This window comes from Mirounga leonina, unplaced genomic scaffold (genome assembly GCF_011800145.1).
Source record: "Mirounga leonina isolate KUSES-001 unplaced genomic scaffold, KU_Mleo_1.0 Mir_177, whole genome shotgun sequence".
In the NCBI taxonomy this organism is placed as follows: Eukaryota; Metazoa; Chordata; class Mammalia; order Carnivora; family Phocidae; genus Mirounga; species Mirounga leonina.
Window position 1 is genome coordinate 2,021,877 of NW_023270459.1, and position 17,794 is coordinate 2,039,670.

At 58.5% G+C, this 17,794-nt stretch overlaps 2 protein-coding genes across 4 annotated transcripts in view; one reads left to right on the forward strand and one right to left on the reverse strand.

Moving 5' to 3' along the window:
• Positions 1 to 7,115, forward strand: part of DPF1 (double PHD fingers 1) — an 8,741-nt gene extending 1,626 nt beyond the window's left edge. The window contains exons 3-12 of the mRNA XM_035023881.1: positions 1 to 93; positions 1,374 to 1,501; positions 1,765 to 1,854; positions 2,455 to 2,533; positions 2,735 to 2,866; positions 3,763 to 3,813; positions 3,906 to 4,025; positions 5,135 to 5,247; positions 5,843 to 5,924; positions 6,086 to 7,115. Of these exons, the coding sequence (XP_034879772.1) occupies positions 1 to 93; positions 1,374 to 1,501; positions 1,765 to 1,854; positions 2,455 to 2,533; positions 2,735 to 2,866; positions 3,763 to 3,813; positions 3,906 to 4,025; positions 5,135 to 5,247; positions 5,843 to 5,924; positions 6,086 to 6,156 (959 nt within the window). The 3' untranslated portion in view covers positions 6,157 to 7,115. The remainder of the gene's footprint in view (positions 94 to 1,373; positions 1,502 to 1,764; positions 1,855 to 2,454; positions 2,534 to 2,734; positions 2,867 to 3,762; positions 3,814 to 3,905; positions 4,026 to 5,134; positions 5,248 to 5,842; positions 5,925 to 6,085) is intronic.
• Positions 7,116 to 9,482: 2,367 nt separating this feature from the next.
• SIPA1L3 (signal induced proliferation associated 1 like 3) overlaps positions 9,483 to 17,794 on the reverse strand; it is a 227,363-nt gene continuing 219,051 nt past the window's right edge. For 2 of the 3 annotated variants that reach the window (XM_035023460.1, XM_035023459.1), the window contains 3 exons: positions 14,705 to 14,840; positions 12,928 to 13,009; positions 9,483 to 11,731 (listed from right to left, as the gene is read on the reverse strand). In XM_035023460.1, the coding sequence (XP_034879351.1) occupies positions 11,588 to 11,731; positions 12,928 to 13,009; positions 14,705 to 14,840 (362 nt within the window). In that variant the 3' untranslated portion in view covers positions 9,483 to 11,587. The remainder of the gene's footprint in view (positions 11,732 to 12,927; positions 13,010 to 14,704; positions 14,841 to 17,794) is intronic. The other variant, XM_035023461.1, reaches the window with a different exon arrangement.

Sequence of the window (17,794 nt, forward strand, 5' to 3'; positions counted from 1 at the left end):
AGATCTACACGTACCCCGCGCGCTGTTGGAGAAAGAAACGGAGACTCAACATCCTGGAGGACCCCAGACTCCGGCCCTGCGAGTACAAGATCGGTGGGTGGAGCTGCGTCCGGGGTGGCCCCCCCCTCAGTGCCCCCAGCCAGTGTGGATCTGAGCATTTGCCTTTATTTCCCTCCTAGCGAGTGTCTGCAAGTGTGTGTCTGGGTATAGCCCAGACCTTCTCCAGTTTTCCCTGAGTGTCTGGGCTTGGACTTGGACTGTATCTTCTCCTACTTGGGCCCAGGTGTATCCGGGGGCAGAGTGATATCTGTTATGTGTGTCTCGGTGGATCTTCCCTGGTGAGCTGGGATGTGTGGTGTCTGGCTGGATTTCTTCCTATGGGTGCCCGCGTGTGTCTGGATGTGTCAGAGTGTCTTTCCATCTGCACTGGAGTGTATCCAAGTGTCTGTGTCCTTTTCTAGGTGTTTCCAAGAGTACTTGAGGGTTTATTTAGTTTTGTGTGTGTCTGGTCTCACAGAGTATCCCGCTGTTCTGAGTGTGTCTGGGTGTATCAGGGTGTCTGGCTGTCTCTTCCTTTGAGTGGCCAGATGCTTTGGAATGTCTGGGAGGATCTCTTCCCCTAGTGGCTAGTGTATTAGGAGTGTTTCTGCCCCTGTGTGCTGGTCCAGCAAGAGTGTCAGGCTTCGTCACTTCTTGGATGTGATCAGGACTATCAGAGTCACTGGCTGTTTCTCTTCCCCTGTCCAGGTGCATCCAAGGGTCTGTGTGGGTCCAGGTGTATTGACGTGTCCACCTGGCTGTCTTTCTGGGTGTGTCTGTCTGCCTGGGAGGGACTGGGTGTCTCCTCCCCTGTGTATGTCCGCGTGTATCCGTTTGAGTGATTCTCCCTAGGTATGTCTGTCTCTGCCCCCTGGGTGTCCAGGTGTAGGGTTGGGTCTGGCTGTGTCTTCCTTATGTGGATCTAGGGATAGCTGATGGTTTAATGTCTCTATCTGATGGTCTTCGGGTGTCTCCAAGGGTTTGGATGTGTTTCCTCCATGTGTCTGGTGTATCTCTTCCTTTGTGTGTCTGGCTGTCTCAAGATGATCAGTCGGTATCTCCCATGTGCCCCCTGGTTGAGTATCTGTATCTCTCCGTTTGCATCCAGGTGTAAGTGAGGGTCTGGCCGTGTCTCCTTCTGAGCGGGTCTGAGTGTCTGGCTGGGCCTTTCCCGGGGTCTCAGCATCCTTCCCACGGTGTATGATTGCATCTTTGAGTCTTGTCGCTGGTCGAGTGTGGGAAAGCCTCTTTCCTGAAGCACCCCCGACCTGGGCTTTTGAGGAATCCTCCAGGGACATCTTCCCCACTTGACCCCACCATGGCCTTGTCCCCAGACTGTGAGGCACCCCTGAAGAAGGAGGGTGGCCTCCCGGAAGGGCCAGTCCTTGAGGCGCTACTGTGTGCTGAGACCGGGGAGAAGAAGATTGAGTTGAAAGAGGAGGAGACCATTATGGACTGCCAGGTGGGACCACCCCTCAGGGGCCCCAGCTGCCTTCTCACCCCGGCCACCTGCCCTGGCTCATCCTGGTCCTGCTCTGCAAACTCCCCCGGCTCCCTAGGGCCTTTGGGCATCCTAAGTCTCCATCCTTCCACACCTCTTCTCTTTTTGGAAGACCTCCTGACGTGCCCTGCTCCCCCCAGTCTCCAGCTGTGTCCAGAACTCCCAAAAAGCAGGACAGCATCCCCCATTTTCTTGACCTCAATCTCCCTTCTCCTGGTGCCCAGAAACAGCAGCTGCTGGAGTTTCCACATGATCTCGAGGTGGAAGACTTGGAGGATGACATTCCCAGGAGGAAGAACAGGGCTAAAGGAAAGGTATTGCCGCCCAGTTCTTCTCCATCATCCCTCTCTTCATTTTTTTTTTCTTTTTAAGATTTTCTTTATTTATTTGAGAGAGCAAGAATGAAAGAGAGAGAGCATATGAGAGAGAGGAGGGTCAGAGGGAGAAGCAGACTCCCTGCTGAGCAGGGAGCCCGATGCGGGACTCGATCCCGGGACTCCAGGATCATGACCTGAGCCACAGGCAGTCGCTTAACCAACTGAGCCACCCAGGCGCCCATCCCTCTCTTCAATGACAGGCCCCATGTACTGAGCATGCACAATGGTCAGGCCCTGCCCCAGTCTGACCTCATTTAATCCCCAGAGCAGCCTGAAGGGGGGAGGGGGTTAGACCCATTTTTACAGAGGAGCAAACCGAGGCTCAGATATTATTAAGCCCTTTGCAACGCAGAGATAGTACAGTGGGTTACAGCCATCTTTATGCCCACACTACAGATGAGGAAACCGAACGTCAGAGAGGTCGGGGCCCATAGTTAGGAAGTGGCAGAGCTGCGGTTCACCTTTCGGGCTCAGATGATGAAAGCCCTTTCAGTTCCCTCCCTTTCTTGGCCCCTGATCCCGACTCTTCCCCCCCAGGCATATGGCATCGGGGGTCTCCGGAAACGCCAGGACACCGCTTCCCTGGAGGACCGAGACAAGCCGTATGTCTGTGATAGTGAGTCCTTCTGAAGAGGGGGAAAGAGAGAGAGTGGGGCCTAGAGACCTCTCCCCTGCCGGCCCCCTCCCTCCCGTTCTAGAGCCCGGTGGGAGGGGATGCTCAGGCCTCTGGCAGAGGGCGGGAGGCGTGATCCCCGAGGCCAGGGTGGAGGCCACCTGGGCTGGGAGGGCTGACCAGCCCTCCCTGCTCGCTCTCCAGTCTGTGGGAAACGGTATAAGAACCGGCCAGGGCTCAGCTACCACTACACCCACACCCACCTGGCTGAGGAGGAGGGGGAGGAGAACGCCGAGCGCCACGCCCTGCCCTTCCACCGGAAAAACAACCACAAACGTGAGCAGGCAGGCGGGCCGTGGGGTAGTGAGGGACCCTGGGAGTGGGGGCTGAGGAGCCTGGGAGGGAGGGGGCACATTAGACATTTCTGGAAAATCTCCAGCTCAGCGGTCCCCTCCCCCCACCGACCATGGGGATGCTGACTCTGGGGTTGCCATGGCAACCAACCATCTCTCCCTCGCTCCCGGCCCGGGCATAATATTTCTGGGTCTGATTTATTGTTTCAATTAGAGCTTGGGGAGGGGGGGTGATAGATGACTCCCCTCCCTCCCTGCCTCCCTTTCTCCCTTCTCGCTGAGGCTTTGGCTGAGGGGCAGGGTCTGTGGCCTGGGAGCCCTCGGCGCCTGCCCGTGCCAATCCCATGCCAGCCCTGACAGCTGAGGGGTGGGGGAGGGCTCGGGGGGCGGCTCTGCCAGGGGAGAAACTGTCTTCCCACCCGTCTCCTGGTGGGAGAGGGCAGTCTCTTCATCCCGTCCCCACTCCACCTCCAGGCACCTCTGTGTTCAGGAGTTTTCTTCTGAATGTCTGTCTCCATGCCAGATCTTGGCCAGTGGTGTCCCCAGTTTTCATCTAGTTGGGGCTCAGGTGGCGCTGGTTTGTCTGGTAGAAGTGTGTGTGAATGGGGAAGCAGGGGGCTTGTCCGAAAGCTGTTCTTTGCAGTTTTACCTAAGAAAAAGAGGATGTGTGAGTTGTCCTCAGAGAGTTCGGGGTTCCTGAGGAGAATTATCTGGGTCCCCGAGTATTCTGCTCCTGGCCACAGCTCGGGGGTAGCTACTCTCTCTCCCTACCCGCCCCCTCCTGCCTGGGAAAAGGGGTCCACCCCTGGGGCTGAGGCTGGGGGCAGGGTGGAGCGTTGCCTATGGTGAGAGCCCCTCTCTCTGTCCCCCCAACCCCAGAGTTTTACAAAGAATTGGCCTGGGTCCCTGAGGCACAGAGGAAACACACAGGTAGGGACGCCTCCCTCTGCCCTGACTTCCACAGCAGCCTTTGACTAGGTGCCCCGGCCTGCCTGCACCAACCGCCGTTTGCTGTCTTTCAGCCAAGAAGGCGCCCGACGGCACTGTCATCCCCAACGGTTACTGTGACTTCTGCCTGGGTGGGTCCAAGAAGACGGGGTGTCCTGAGGACCTCATCTCCTGTGCTGACTGTGGGCGATCAGGTGATACCCCCACCCGAGGTTGCTGGGGCCCGGGGTGGAGGGCACCCCAGGAGTCCAGATCTGGAGGGTGGGAGGCAGAGAAGTGCGGCCGGGGCAGCCAGGGGTGGGGGTGGGGCGGGGAGGGGGTGACACCCCCGAGCTGGTGGCGTGGACTCCACTGCGGAGGACTGTGGGACACTGAGGGGGGCCAGAGAGGCTCTGGGAATAACAGGAAGTGGTTGTCATGGCATTGCGGCTCGTGGCCCGCGCTCGTCATGGCACGAGGGGTCGTGAAAGCAGGCCTCCGAGGCATTGTGGGTAGTGGAGTGTGATAGTGAGTAATGGATGGATGGCCACCGTCTGGGTACCGTGGATGACCGACGGCGCTTGCCATGGACTTGTGGTTCACAGAACGTGGCTTCCCAGGTGGGCTTGTAGCTAATAGACTGTGGTTGCCTCAGCACAGTGGGTAATGACTTGCGGTTGTCATGGTATTACGGGAGTGCCATACGGTTGTCATGGCGACTGGGTCTCGTGGCCTGTAGCTGTTGTGGCCCTGGGGTAGTGGCCGAGGGCATCTCTGCGCCAGGACAGTGGGACGGCCAGGGGGTTGGCATCGCACGGCATCGCACGGTAGTGTCAGAAGGACCTTGGTTGCTGGGGTCTCCTGGGCAATGGGCTTGGGCTGCAGGGAACCCAGAGGGTGGGGACCCCAGTGTGGCAGGCCGTTGCCATGGCGCCGTGGCTGGGAGACTGTGGTTGCCACGTTACTGTGGTTAACAGAACCTGTTGGCCATTCTGCTGTGGGTAATGGAATGTGGCTGCCTCAGCCAGTGGTTAACAGAATGTGGCTGCCCGGGTGTTGTGGGTGGTAGAAGGTGGTTGCCACAGCACTGTGGGTAATGGAATGCGGTTGCCATGGTATTCCGGGGAGCAGAATGTGGTTACCATGGTGGCTGGGTAGGAGCCTGGTGGCCACGGAAGCGTGTGGTCGCGGGGGCACCGCGAGCGGGGCGGGGTCGCAGTCAGGGGTGGGGGGGCGGGGGGTGCCGAGCCATCTCCTCCCCGGGGCTCAGCGGCCCCCAGGGGCATGATGACCCCTAACCGCACCCCTGCCCCTCGGCCCCCAGGACACCCCTCATGTTTACAGTTTACGGTGAACATGACGGCGGCCGTGCGGACCTACCGCTGGCAGTGCATCGAGTGCAAGTCGTGCAGCCTGTGCGGCACCTCGGAGAACGACGTGAGTGCGCGCCGCCCCCGGGACACGCCCCCTGGAGGGCCCCGCCCCTCCGCCCCGCCCCTCCGCCCGCCCACGCCCGCGGGGCCTAAAGCCGCTCCCCGGAGCCCCTCCCTGGGGAGCACTCGTAACCTGTATTATTGTTATTGTTAGTGTCCATTAACTGAGCCCGGCACTTAGCACTTAGTGCTCTCCAGCTCTCTGACTCCTCCCAACCGCCCTCGGAGGTAGGTGCTCTTGTCCCCGCCTCACAGAGAAGAAACCGAGCTCAGACCGGGGAAGTGACTTGCCCGAGGTCCCCCAGCTAGGACCCGAACCCACATCCATGGCTTCCAGAGCCGGTCGCAGACCATCTGGGTGTCCTTTTAAGTGTTCCACAGAATCCATAAAGCCCGGCCTAGGAGCTAGCTGCAAACGGGCAGACCCCAGGGGCGTTGTGCCGGGCCAAGCCGCTTCTGCAAAGACCTGCTCGGAGCCCCTTCTCGTGGGAGGGCCCACCTTCCCCAGCCCCCGTGACCTACCCCTGCCCCAGCCCCCCCACCCCGGTTTCTGGTGCCCGTGCCCCCAGGGTGCCAGCTGGGCGGGTCTCACCCCCCAGGACCAGCTGCTGTTTTGTGACGACTGCGATCGGGGTTACCACATGTATTGCCTGAGCCCCCCCATGGCGGAGCCCCCGGAAGGTGAGAGAAGAGGTGGGCACCACACGGGGGGGCGGGGGGCGGGGTTGAAAAGTTGTCTTCCTGCCGGTGAAGACCCAGGACTGTGTCTGCTGGTTGGGAGGGAGTTGGGCCAGCCCTTCTGGGACCTGGGCCTAACTCCCTGTCCTCCCCCGCCCCCCCAGGGAGCTGGAGTTGTCACCTCTGTCTTCGGCACCTGAAAGAGAAGGCCTCTGCCTACATCACCCTCACCTAGGCCTGGCTCTGGCTCACCTGGACCTCTGGGGTGGTGCTTCCCGATCTGCCTCTGGGAGCTCCTCCACGCTCTCCCGCCCTCAGTGCCCCACAGCGGGAGGGGGAGAGGGGGAGCCTGAGAGGGGGCTGGGCCACCCCCTTCCCTCTGTGCAAGTGGAATGTTTGCCCTGTGGGTTGGTGGGCCCAGCAGGGCCCCTCTCCCTTCCTCCCTCCTTCCCCATCCCTTGGCAAATGGGCACCAGGGGCTTCTGGTCCCCTCAAAGCCATACCCCGCCTCTGGGCGGGCATGAGGGGCGGTAGATGCCAGCCCGGGGCACGGACACAGCGTTTTTCTAAAGAAAGAGTCAAAAAGTTAAAAAAAAAAAAAAAAAGAAAAAAGATTAATATATACAAAGAGTCCTCTAAGGCCTGGCTGGGTGGTGGGGGCCCTGCTGAGCGCATCCACTGGGCACCAGTCTATGCCAGCTTCCTGCCTAGCAGCCCCCCCCCCCCAGTTTCTGGAGTTGCAGCTGTCCCACCTCCTCACCCCAAGTGGGCACCGTTCCCCCCGTGTGCCCAGGGCAGGTGGGTGTGGTGTCCACCCTCGCCCCCCTCCTGGTGCCCACCGTGGATACTGCATGACGTGAACCATGGTTTTGAACTCCGTTCCTGCTCCCTCCCTGAGAGCCCCGCCCTGCCCGCTCTGAGCCTGCCGTGGCTGGGCCCCGCCGTGGCTGGTGGGCGTCGGCTGGGGCGGGGGGCAGGCGGGCCCCTGCCCAGCGCCTGCTGGAATGAGAAGCACAGACTCTGCAACGGACTAGTTTTTCCTCCTTCCCCTGCTCCAGTTCCCCAGCGGCCAGGCCGGGCTGCCCCCCTGCCCCACTCGCTGGCCATTTTGGGGGCGGCGAGGGGGCGTGGTTGTTTCTTGTGGTTGTGTGTGTTTGTTGTTCGGGTTTAAAAAAAAAAGGGAAATTGAGACTGCAAGTGGGGGAGGTGGTGGGCTTGGGGGGTCTCCCCCGATCCGGGCATGCCCCCCCCCTTGTAAACGAGTCTCCTTTATTGCCTGCCTCTGCTGTGAATTAACTTGTTCTGTGTATTAAACTGGGCCTGACCCCTCTGCCCACGACTGCCTCGTTCTCCAGGCTGGACTGGGGGGGCATCGCCATGAAGGGGAGAGGGGGGCCTTGTTGAGGGAGAACTGACCGAGGTTAACAGCTGGAGCGGGCCCGACCTCCCTCTCCCTCCATCCCCCCCCCCCCCCCCCCCTTCCCTGCCTTTTCCCCCCCCCCCCCCCCCCCCCCCCCAGGGGGGGGGGGGGGGGGGGGGGGGGGGGCCCGCCCCAGCCAGCTGGGGTTGCCCTGGCAACGGACTGCTGCAGCTGCAGCGAGCAGCAGTGAGGGGGGAGGCGGGAGCTGGGGCCTGGGGGGGGAAGGGATGGAAAGATGAGGAGGCCGCCCTCCCGGGCTAGGGTAGGGGGCGGGGGTGCCAGGAGCACCTCCTCCCAATCCTCCCCCCCACCTCCGACCTCCCCTGGGGTCCTCCATTCCAGGGATGTTGGGAGGGAAGCAGATTTGGGTGAGGTGGGATGAGGAGAGAACCAGGACACCGAGAGATCAGGAGGCAGACACACAGCCACACATTTATAGAGAATCGGAACAAGAGCAGGAGAGGGAAGAAATAGATCTGGAGAGAGAGGTAGAAGAGCGAGCCACAGGAGTGACGGGGGTGGGGGTGGGGGGAGAGAACAGAAGAGAGATGGAGATTCAGTGGGAGAGGAAATAATAGTAAGAAAAAATAGCAGACACACCAGGGAGAGACAGAAGGAGGAAGTCGAGAGTGATCTGGAGAAGCAGGAGAGATTCGATGAGGGGAGGCAGAGAACCCGGGCACATAAATTAGGAGAGAGACAGAAGAATAAGAGGGAAGCACATTTGGGGAGAGAGAGAGACAGGATCTGCGGACAGGTAGAGTCCCAGGACAATGACACAGAGATGAGACTTCAGGGGAGAGGACAAAGAATTTAGGGGACAATAGAGAAATGTGGAGAGAGCCAAAGGTATGAAGGGCTTCAGAGGTTGGCTGGGGACCGAGCCAGGGGTGATGGGCGGGAGGGCGAGACTGGCGGAGGGTCCAAGAGGGCGCCCGCTGGAGAGATCGGGACGTGGCCGCGGAAGGCAAAAACTGGGGCAAGACGGGGACGGGACCAGCAGGGCACCAGTGTGGGTGCGAGTTGCGGGGCGTTGGACGTTGGTGTGTGTCACAGGCGCCAGGAGAGGATGTGAGAACAGCTTGTTCCACCGTTCCCGTGCTGGTGGGGGAAGGGCGGCACGGGGAGAGGATGGGGCCTCAAGGAGGGCGGAGACTGGGAGAGTGTCTGGAACACTCTAGAATTTTTAGGAGATGTGGAAATAGCTGGTCCACCTCCTCTGGAAAAAGGCTATATGCCCGTTTTGGAAAAAGATATTTTTTCGGGGGCGGGGAGGGGAGAGGCTGAGTCAGAGAAGCATCAGGTTTTAGCTCAGAGATGGAAGACCCAATGACAGGTGAGGGGGTGAGGTGGGTCAGGAAGACTTAGCCACCTGGCCAGCCCTGTCACGAGGTTGGGCTGCTTCTCCCACAAGAGGCCAGACCTTGGATTTTCACGTGGAATTCTGAGATTCAGAAAATCAGTGGGACCTTGATCCCCAGGTCAAACTGCGAGTGTTTCATCAGGGCAGCTGAGGAGCCGGGCCACGAGAGGCCCTAGAGGGAGGCCTGGCCCAGGGGCGAGGTTATGGGGCACCCCGCCTCACTGTGTTCCCCCCTGGCCTGGAAGCAGGGGCTGATTTGCACCCGAAACCACGAACCGGACGGCGGGCGGCAGGCGGCCTCCTCCCACCGATGAGGGCGGGGCCATGCAAATTAGCCAGCGCCGGGAGGGTGTGGCCTGGGGAGGCCTCAGGGGAAGGAGGCAGGGGGCCCCTTGGCTCGGAGTCCCGCTGCCGAGGACGGATTTACCAAGCTGGAAATCCGGCTGTCTGTACTACCTCCAGATTCTTAAAAGTTTGACCATTAAATCTAAAACCGGCACACTCCGTGGGCCTGGTCTGGCTTTCTGGCTGCTACAAATGGTTTCTTCGGTGCAACCTCTCCCTCTGTTCAACTTAAGGACTTTTTACCTTCTGAGTGCTGGGTTCCTGTCATTTGGGTTTCAAGGAAAGGAAGTTTGCGAGGCTGGTGCTGAGGAAAGAGTGTGTGTGTGTGAGTTTGCGTTTGGGACAAGGGGGACAGGAGGAGGGGGCTGACGCTGGACCACACCCTCTCATCAGTGACTCCAGGCAGCTGCCCAGCTAGTGAACACACAAGCCATTTCTATGAAACATTTATTTCCTTTGAAACCTCCAGAAACATGCCAGAAAAATCTCAAGACCGGGATAGGGGAAAAAAAAAAAAAGACAATAAAGAATAAAAAATCCAAATGAAACAGATCAACATATGAAAAAAAAAACCCCTGCTATCTTCAAGCCTTCAGATAAAACACCAACCTCAAATTAAATAGATTTCTTTTGCAGAGATCCTTAAAAAAAAATAACAGAAAACAAAACCAAAAAAAAAAAATCATAATTTACACTTGTCAATGTACATGATTAGGTCCCCAAAATGATTCGAATGATCCGAAGATGTGAGGAGAACTTAAAAAAAGAGCGGGGGAGGGGGCAGCCTCCAGGTTAGGGTCTGAGGAAAGGGCGGTGGGGCGGGTTCTGGACAGCCCTTCCAAAAAGGGGGTGGGACAGGGGGCAGAGACATCACAGTAGTTGGCCAGGGCTGAGGACCAAGCGGGCCCCACCTTGAGGCCCTCTCACTCCGCGGCTGAGGGTGAGGGTGAGGGTGAGGGACAGAGACGGCAGGTCTGAGGGCTTCTGCCCGACTGCCACGCTCCTGGGGTCAGAGGTGGATCGCAGGGAGACAAGCGTGCCCTTTCCTCTTGCCCCTGCTGGCCCAGCCTGGCACCCCTCCGAGTGCCTGTGTCCCTTGCGGTCCCCACAGCCCCCTTCCCTGAGGTTTCTGGCCCCAAAGAGAAAGCGGTGGGGTCTCTGCACCAGGGCTGGGCCACCTGGTGCTGGCTTCCAGCCCAGAGAGTGCTGCCTGCAGCGGGGCCAACTCCCCCTGCCTGGGGCCTCCCCAAACGGGGAAGTCCAGTGGCCTGTTCCCCCTGACTGCATCCCTCGGGAGTCCTCCCACTGAGTCCCAGCCCGTGGGGGACACCCCTTGATCCTCAGCTTGAGGTTGGGGGGAATCCACAGATTGTGGCCATACAGACTTGTTCTGGCGCAACTCTACATGAAAAAATAAATATATATATATATCTCTTTTTTGTTTTTAAAGGAAAAAAAAAGAAACTCTGTTTCCTGGGTGAACAGCGTAGTACCGCTCTGGCCTGGCCGACTGGCAAGCTGCCCCTTATTGCCTTGAGAGAACCAGCGTCCCGTGGGGGTTCATACGGCAAAGCCCTCCTGCCTCCCCGGGGAGCACAGTGAGGGTGTCCGGACGTCCGCTTGCGAAGGAAGAACAAAACCAGAGAGGAGCCGAAGGCTGTTTTCTCTCCAGCCCTGACCCGAGGGCTGCGTGGAGCCCCTCCTGGTGCCCGGAAGAGGCCCTGGCCGTGTGGTTGTTACTGGCGGGGCTGGGGAGGAGAGATGGGCCCTTACGGCCCAGGCCTGCGCGGGAGATGGAAGGTGGTGGAGCGGCCCAGGCGCTGTAGGCCTCTGGCGGTCGGTCGAGGGGCTGACAGAAAAGACTGCAGAAACGGTCCCGAGTATGCAAATAGAGTTTCCCCTCAGAGAAGCTGACTCTGGATGCTGGGGCTTCCTCTCTCCATCCTGGGGTCCCAAGAAAAGAACTGAAACTCTAAGAAAGTGCTCCTGGTGGCTTTTTGGAAGAATACGGTTGGAAGGGGGTCACGTCCGTGCTTTCTGGAGCCCCGGCCCGTGTCCGCACAGGACCTCCGCTCTCTGGGGCCTGGGGGAAGCTCAGGCCAGTCTCACACTCATTTCTCATGCAGGGGGCTTGACCCCACAAGCCCAAACTCTGTTGTACGCCGTGAAGAAACCTGGTTTGTGAACTCCCGGAGCTGTGGGGTTTGGAGACACACTCTGGTCCTCCCTTCTCCTCTTCCTATGGCTTCTGATGGCTTGGTCCTAGGAAGAGGCTAGAGGGGCCATCCCCGGGGGGCCGGGGTGGGCGCGGTCCAGTGTCCAGGGGCCAGAGCTTGGCAGTTCAGAGGGGCGGCCTGAGACCGGGTCACCTTGTGGGGCCGGAGGAGCGGTGAGGCCTGCTGCCGTCCAGGGTCTCCGTGTCCACGAGGAGGGCAGTGGGGCCCTGGCTGCGTCATCTCGGTCACACCCGCAACCGGGCAGCGAGCTGAGGGAGATGGGAGGGCGGGAGCCCACAGCCGGCCCGGCCAGGGGGCCACGTCAGAGCTCCTTCTTCTCCCTGCAGAAGATCTCGGCGAACTTGCGCAGCTGCTCGCTGGCGGCCTGCGACTCCTCCTGCAAGCGCTGGTTGTTCTGTCGCAGGCTGGCCACCTCGGACTGCAGCACGGCCTTGTCCTGCTTCTCCTGTGGGGCGGGGCCGGCGTCAGCGGGTGTGCAGAGCCAGGCGGCCACGGTTCGAATCCCAGCTCGGCCGCTCGGCAGCTGAGCGACCCTGGGCAAATGGTCTCATCTCTCTGGACCCGTCCCCCTCAACTCTTAGAACACAGACCTCACTGTAATCATTATCACCTCAGTTTACCCTCACGGCCACCCGCGGACTTCGGGACTGCTGTTAGCCTCAGGTTCCCAGGAGGGAGAGGAAACCCAGCCTAGCAGAGCAGGCGGGGAGCTGGGATGCGGATGGACGCGGGCTGCCTGTATGGGCTTCGCTGGCCCTTCTGAGGTGCCCTTCCAGGCTCTGTGACATCCCAAGGCAGCTGACTTGTCCAAGGTCACACAGCATTACACGGGGGGGGTTGGAACCTGGGCCCCTAGGATTCCTGCGCTTGAGACTCGCACGGTATATTCTGCCACCTTTCTTTTACCCCGAAGTATATAAAGTACCAAACAGAAGTCCTCTGCCCTTACTTCTCTCCTCCTCCTTCTACATCCTGGAGGTAAGTACAACGAACAATTTGGAATGCTGCCTTCTAGATAACACTCTGACCCATGGACGTTAAACTTTTTTTTCAAGTATGATAATGTTCTAGGCAGTAGTCTGTAGCTTGTTTAGTTTCTACTTGAGTGACTAGACTTCTTTTGCATGTCAGTAAATATGCAGATTCCTGCTAGTGTTTTAATTGGCTGCAGAATATTCCATGGCACGGGTGTCCTGTCCTTTATATAACCACTGTCCTGTGGGGGGGGGGGGCAGCTGCACTGGCGACAAGTTTTTATTGCCAACAGAGCATCAGTGAACATCCCTGCTCATGGATCTCTGGCCCCATGCTTGCAATTGTGCTGGACAAACTCCCACAAGCAGAACTGCGGGATTGACAAGATACCCAGCCACATTTTTTTTTTTTATAAGTATTCTCCAACTGCCCTCCGAAAAGGTTGGGCCAATTTGTTCTTCCTCCAACAATTTAGGAGAGTTCTCTCCATGTGCTTATTACCAGACTTTGGTATTGTCGCTTTCTACTCTTGCTCATGACTACATTCAAAGCTGGGCGGTCTCCCCTAGAATGGGTGGGGTGGGGACAGGTGCGTCAGCCTCGCGCGCGTCTGGGAAGCGGAACAGGGAGGCGCACAGCGGAGGCCTGGCTGCCCAGCGGCCTTACCTTCTGGAGGTCGGTGTGCAGCTGTTTCAGCATCACCTCCAGCTGGTACACCTTGCCTGTCAGGTCCAGGGGAGGCTCCTCGCTGGAAGGACAAGGGACAGGGTGAGACTCAAGGCCCCCCAGGCCTGGGGGGAGGGTTCCAGACCCACAGCCGGGGAGGAACAGGGGGGCCAGGACCCTCTGGCCCCTCAAGCTCTGGGGAGCCCTGTTCTTGCTGGGGTCCTGAGGGGGTCTGGAGGAGGGGCTCTGGGGGAAGCCTGAAGCCAGCCCTCCTCCCTGCTGTGCTCCACCCAGAGAGGGTCCATCTGTGGATGTGGATGGGGGCTGTGGATCTGTGGATGTGGGCGGGGCTTGTGGCCGCCTGTCGAAGGCTGTGTGCGTGCCTGCCCCGAAGTGTGCCCTCCCCCCAGGCACAGATCATGCGTGTACTTCAGCAAGAAATTCCTCCCGGGTGTGAGCACCTCACAGAGCACAATACAAGCCTGCCCCGCAGACATCCACTGAGCACCCAGCAGACCTGGGCCCTGCATCTGCAATGGGCAACGGAACAGGAGGGCCTGCCCTTGGGGACGATAATAAAGGACGCTGACAAAGATGATGACAGCGTCGCCCTTCCGGAGAGCCTACCCTGTGTTGGGCACAGTCTCAGTGTAACACAGCTCCTGGCCCAAAGTGGTCTGGGAGGTCACCACGTCCTTACCGGTGGACAGAGCAGGGAGCCCAGCCTGTGGCTCCTCCTCTGTGCAGTCCCCCAGCCCTGGCCTGCTGGGCCCCTGCAGAGGACAGTGGGCAGCCCCTTCCCTCCAGCAGGCTCCATGGGGCACAGTGGGGGTGCCAGGGAGGGGGGTGGGCTGCAGCAGACCAGAAGGGGGAGAGAGGGGAGAGGACTCGGCCGCCTGCCTTCCCGCCCCTTTCTTCCCCCTCCCTGGTCCTGGATCCTGGGGACCTGCAGCTGCAGGGGAGGTAGGAGGCAGGTGGGAGAGGGTCACCAGCGCAGGGGTGAAGGGAATGCGGGGAGCTTGCCCCGGGCCACAGTCCTGCCATTCCCACACCCAGCCCATTCCTCCCTCGCTGCCCCCCTTGCTGCAGCGGCACCATCTGCAGCCGCCTCGTTCCTGTGATTACAGTCGGGCCACATCTTTGGTGGAGGTTGAGTTCTAAAGCCAGTGAAAGAGGGGTGTGAAGAAGAGTCAAAAAAAAGAAGAGTCAGGAAAACCCAGAAGAGTCAAAATTTCTCTCGAAAATCCCTTCACTTGCCCATAAAGTACAGCGCACCACTGATGTACATGTAAGCCAAGCGAGTGCAGTCAGATATGTTGCACTAAACATAAGAGGACAGATGCGAGAGGTCTGCCTCCCTGTCCTCCTCTGTCCCCCTCTGTCCCCGCTGGGTCCCAGCTCCTGGGTCCACGGACAGCCCAGCTCCTGGGTCCACAGAGAGCCCAGCTTGGGCTGCCAGGGGAGAGGTGACTGTCTGCATAATTCAGGCATGTGCAGAGGGGACCCAAGAGCAGACGGGGGGAGATGAAAGAGGGAGGAAGGGACCACGGTGCAGTGTGCAGTGGGGGGCACTCCTTACAGCTTCACGACTTAGAAGTGAACTGACTGTATTGATTACAGCATTGTCTCCATCCATGGGGATGGGGCTAACCTGGACTCGGTCACCACTGGGTCCCGGTGTGTCCCCCCCAGTCTGTGGCCCCTCTTTCACTGGGCGGGAGTCTGCGTTGTAGGGACCCAGGTTGCCGGCCTCCAGGTGTTTCCAGGGAAAACTCACCTCATGGTAGGGGTGGTCCTGGGGGTGGGGGGCCCCCTCTCCAGGCTCAGGTGGCTGTGGACAGGACTGTGTGCAGGTGGGACCTCCGGGCTCAGAGCTGGGTCGTTGAGAGAGAAAAGCGAGACGGCTCTTTGCACTGCTTGGGGGGGGGGGGGAGAGGGGAGGAGGGGTCAGCAGAGCTCCCCGTTCCTCCACCCCCGTGCATCCCCCCACTGCCCCCTGCCTAACCACCTTTCCCCCGCACACCTCCCAGCCAAACCACCCCAACATTCTCAATCACTTGTGCTCGATCACACAGGCATTTAGGATGGGTATCTACCCCAAAACCAAATCAAGTGACACACACACAAAAATCCCATCCTGATTCTGAGCAAGCTTCTAGACCCAATGGCTGGTTTAGACAAAATTCAAGGGATAGAAACAAGTTAAATGCCAGCGTGAGAGAGTAACCACCCAAATTCGGCATAAATGACCTGGTTTCACCAACAAGTAAATGGTATGAAAAAAATGGCCCCAAGTGGATAGGGTTGAAGCTGGGTGAGGAGTTCCTGGGGATTCGTGGTTTTGAGAATGTCTGAAATTTCAAAAGCGAAAAGAGAAGCAAGACAGAGAATACCATGCATATTGAAGAGAGAAAAGAAATCCCATGGCTGTTAAAGCTCCGATTCTGGGGTCTCGCCCTAGACTCGCCCTGGGGATGGGGCCCGAGTACCTGCATTTTTAAGCGGGGACTTGGAGGTGTTCTGTAAGCCCTCGGCGAGCGCCTGGTTCAGTGAGCCCGGGGACAGCCGGACAACGGAATACACGGGCACAGAAAACCAGGAGCCGGGTCCCCCTGCATGCCCCTCGGGCAGAGGTACCACCAGGAGCTGGTGGTACAAGCTGGACACCTGGCAGAGGCAGGCCCCCGACTCCTGTTCTGACATTTTTTTAAGTTATTTTATTTTTTTTTGAAGATTTTTAAAATTTATTTGAGAGAGAGTGAGAAAAAAAGAGCATGAGTGGAGGGAGGGGCAGAGGGAGAGGGAGAAGCAGGCTCCCTGCTGAGCGTGGAGCCCGGCCAGGGGCTGGATCCCAGGACCCTGGGATCATGACCTGGGCCGAAGGCAGACGCTTAACTGACCAAGGCACCCAGGTGGCCCAGATGTTGATGTGTCTTGTTAACCAGCAGTGGTGACCTTGCTCCCTTGGGTTAAGGTGCCGTCCACCGGCTTTCTCCATTGTGAAGTTACTATTGTTCCCGTCTAAGTCACTTTGTTAGGAGTGAGACCCTGAGTCCAGCCCACTCCCAACAGCAAGGGGAATGAAGCCCCACTTCCAGGAGGGACAGTATGAAAGCACTTGGGGACTGCGCAATCATTCATAAGTATCTTGGGGTAGATACTTTGAGGCTATGGAAACACCCTGCTTCTGCTTAAAGTCTCCCCACTAATTTTAGCAATCATCAATCACATCTGTGCTATTTTAATGATGACTTTCCATTTCCCTCATTCCTTCTAGATTAACTGGGATCCTTTTATAAGTAAGAGCTGTCCTAGCCACCGTCTGTTTATTCACTTACCTACTGATAGAGGAGTATGGACTCATGGACATTTGTTCTATTCTTTGGGTTAGAATCCAATGCTGCTGTTATTTATTTTGCTGTTCAACTGCTCCAACTTCAGCCACTGGGAGCTCTTCGGGATGGCTCCTATGAACCCCTGACATGCCCCCCGCCCCTTGCTAAAACACTTCCTTACTTTCTAGCACCACAAGATGTGATCCCCTTTACTTTTTTTTTTTCTGGAACATTTTGAAGCAAACCCCAGGTATCTTTGTAGCTCCCCTGCAGCAGCTTCCCTATGCCACAGCAACCACGCCACGAATACACCTGCCGAAGTTAACAATAATGCCTTCAGTCTTTTCCATTTGTTTAGATCACACAGGATAACGTCCATACATTGTCCCTGAAACAGACCAAGCTCACAGCGAGCTGTAACAACCCTGACTCCTTTCCGCTGACGGCCCCTCTCCCTGCTCCACAGGGAGGTAACTGCCACTGTGGCCTTGGGTGTGTTTCCTTCCAGGCCTTTCTGCTACACCGTCCCCCATCACCCATCACCTAACCTTCTGTGTGGTTGCTGGGCTTCATTTATTAATTTCAAAGAGGAGGAGGAGAAAGCTCCCTGGGGGACTCTGATGCGCCACCAACCTGCTCCCCCAGCTTTCTCACGGGGTGGTGCTGGCTCCTCAGGCAAGGTGGGGGGTGGGGCAGTGTAAACGGGGTGGCTGCGGGGGAGGGGGCTCTGGCTGCCCCAGCTCCTCCCAGAAGCCCACAGCTGGGGCCCAGTGTCTGGACAGCTCTGCCTTCCAAACACAATACTACAGCTATTGGTGGCATCTGGGTCTTCAGGGAGCGGCTTGGGGTCATCCAACTCTGTCTCTGCAGCTCAGTGAGTTACGACCCAAATTTGCCTCAATGAGGAGAGAGACTGAGCGTATGTACAAAAGTATAAGAGCATCTGAGTTTCCTTTTCCACAGTGATCTGCTTCCTGTGCCCATCTTTCTGGAGGGTCATTCAGGCCTGGGTTCGAATCCTGACCCTGTGTGCCCTTGGCCAGCTAGGGGACTCTGGCGGCCGAGCCGCAGTTTCCTCATTTGTAAACGGGAATCCTTACGCATCCCTGAGACCAGAGCTTAGAAGTGATGTCTGTAAGGCGGTCAAGTGCTGGCTCCATGGAGATGCTCTGTAATGTCACCGTGGCCGTGTCACCTCCTCCTCCAAGTGCCGCAGAGCAACCCTCTCCGCCACTGCGTGTCAGGGCTCCGAAGGGTCAAGTTTACCTGCAGCACTGGGCCCCTGCTGATGGTTCCCAAGGGAGCGGAAGGCAGGGCTAGACCAGAGGCTGGACCCGGCCACACCCGGACGCCTGACCGTCTTTGCCCTGAGACCAGGAGAGGCTGCAGGGTAGGATGGAAGCGACCAACAGGAGCAGACAAGGAGGGAAGCTTTCTCCAGGCCACCTGCCAGATGTGGACTGGCCCAAACATGGAAATAGGAAGGCCACGTACCCTATGGGTCTGGTTTAAGGGATCCTGCTCTGAGCCAG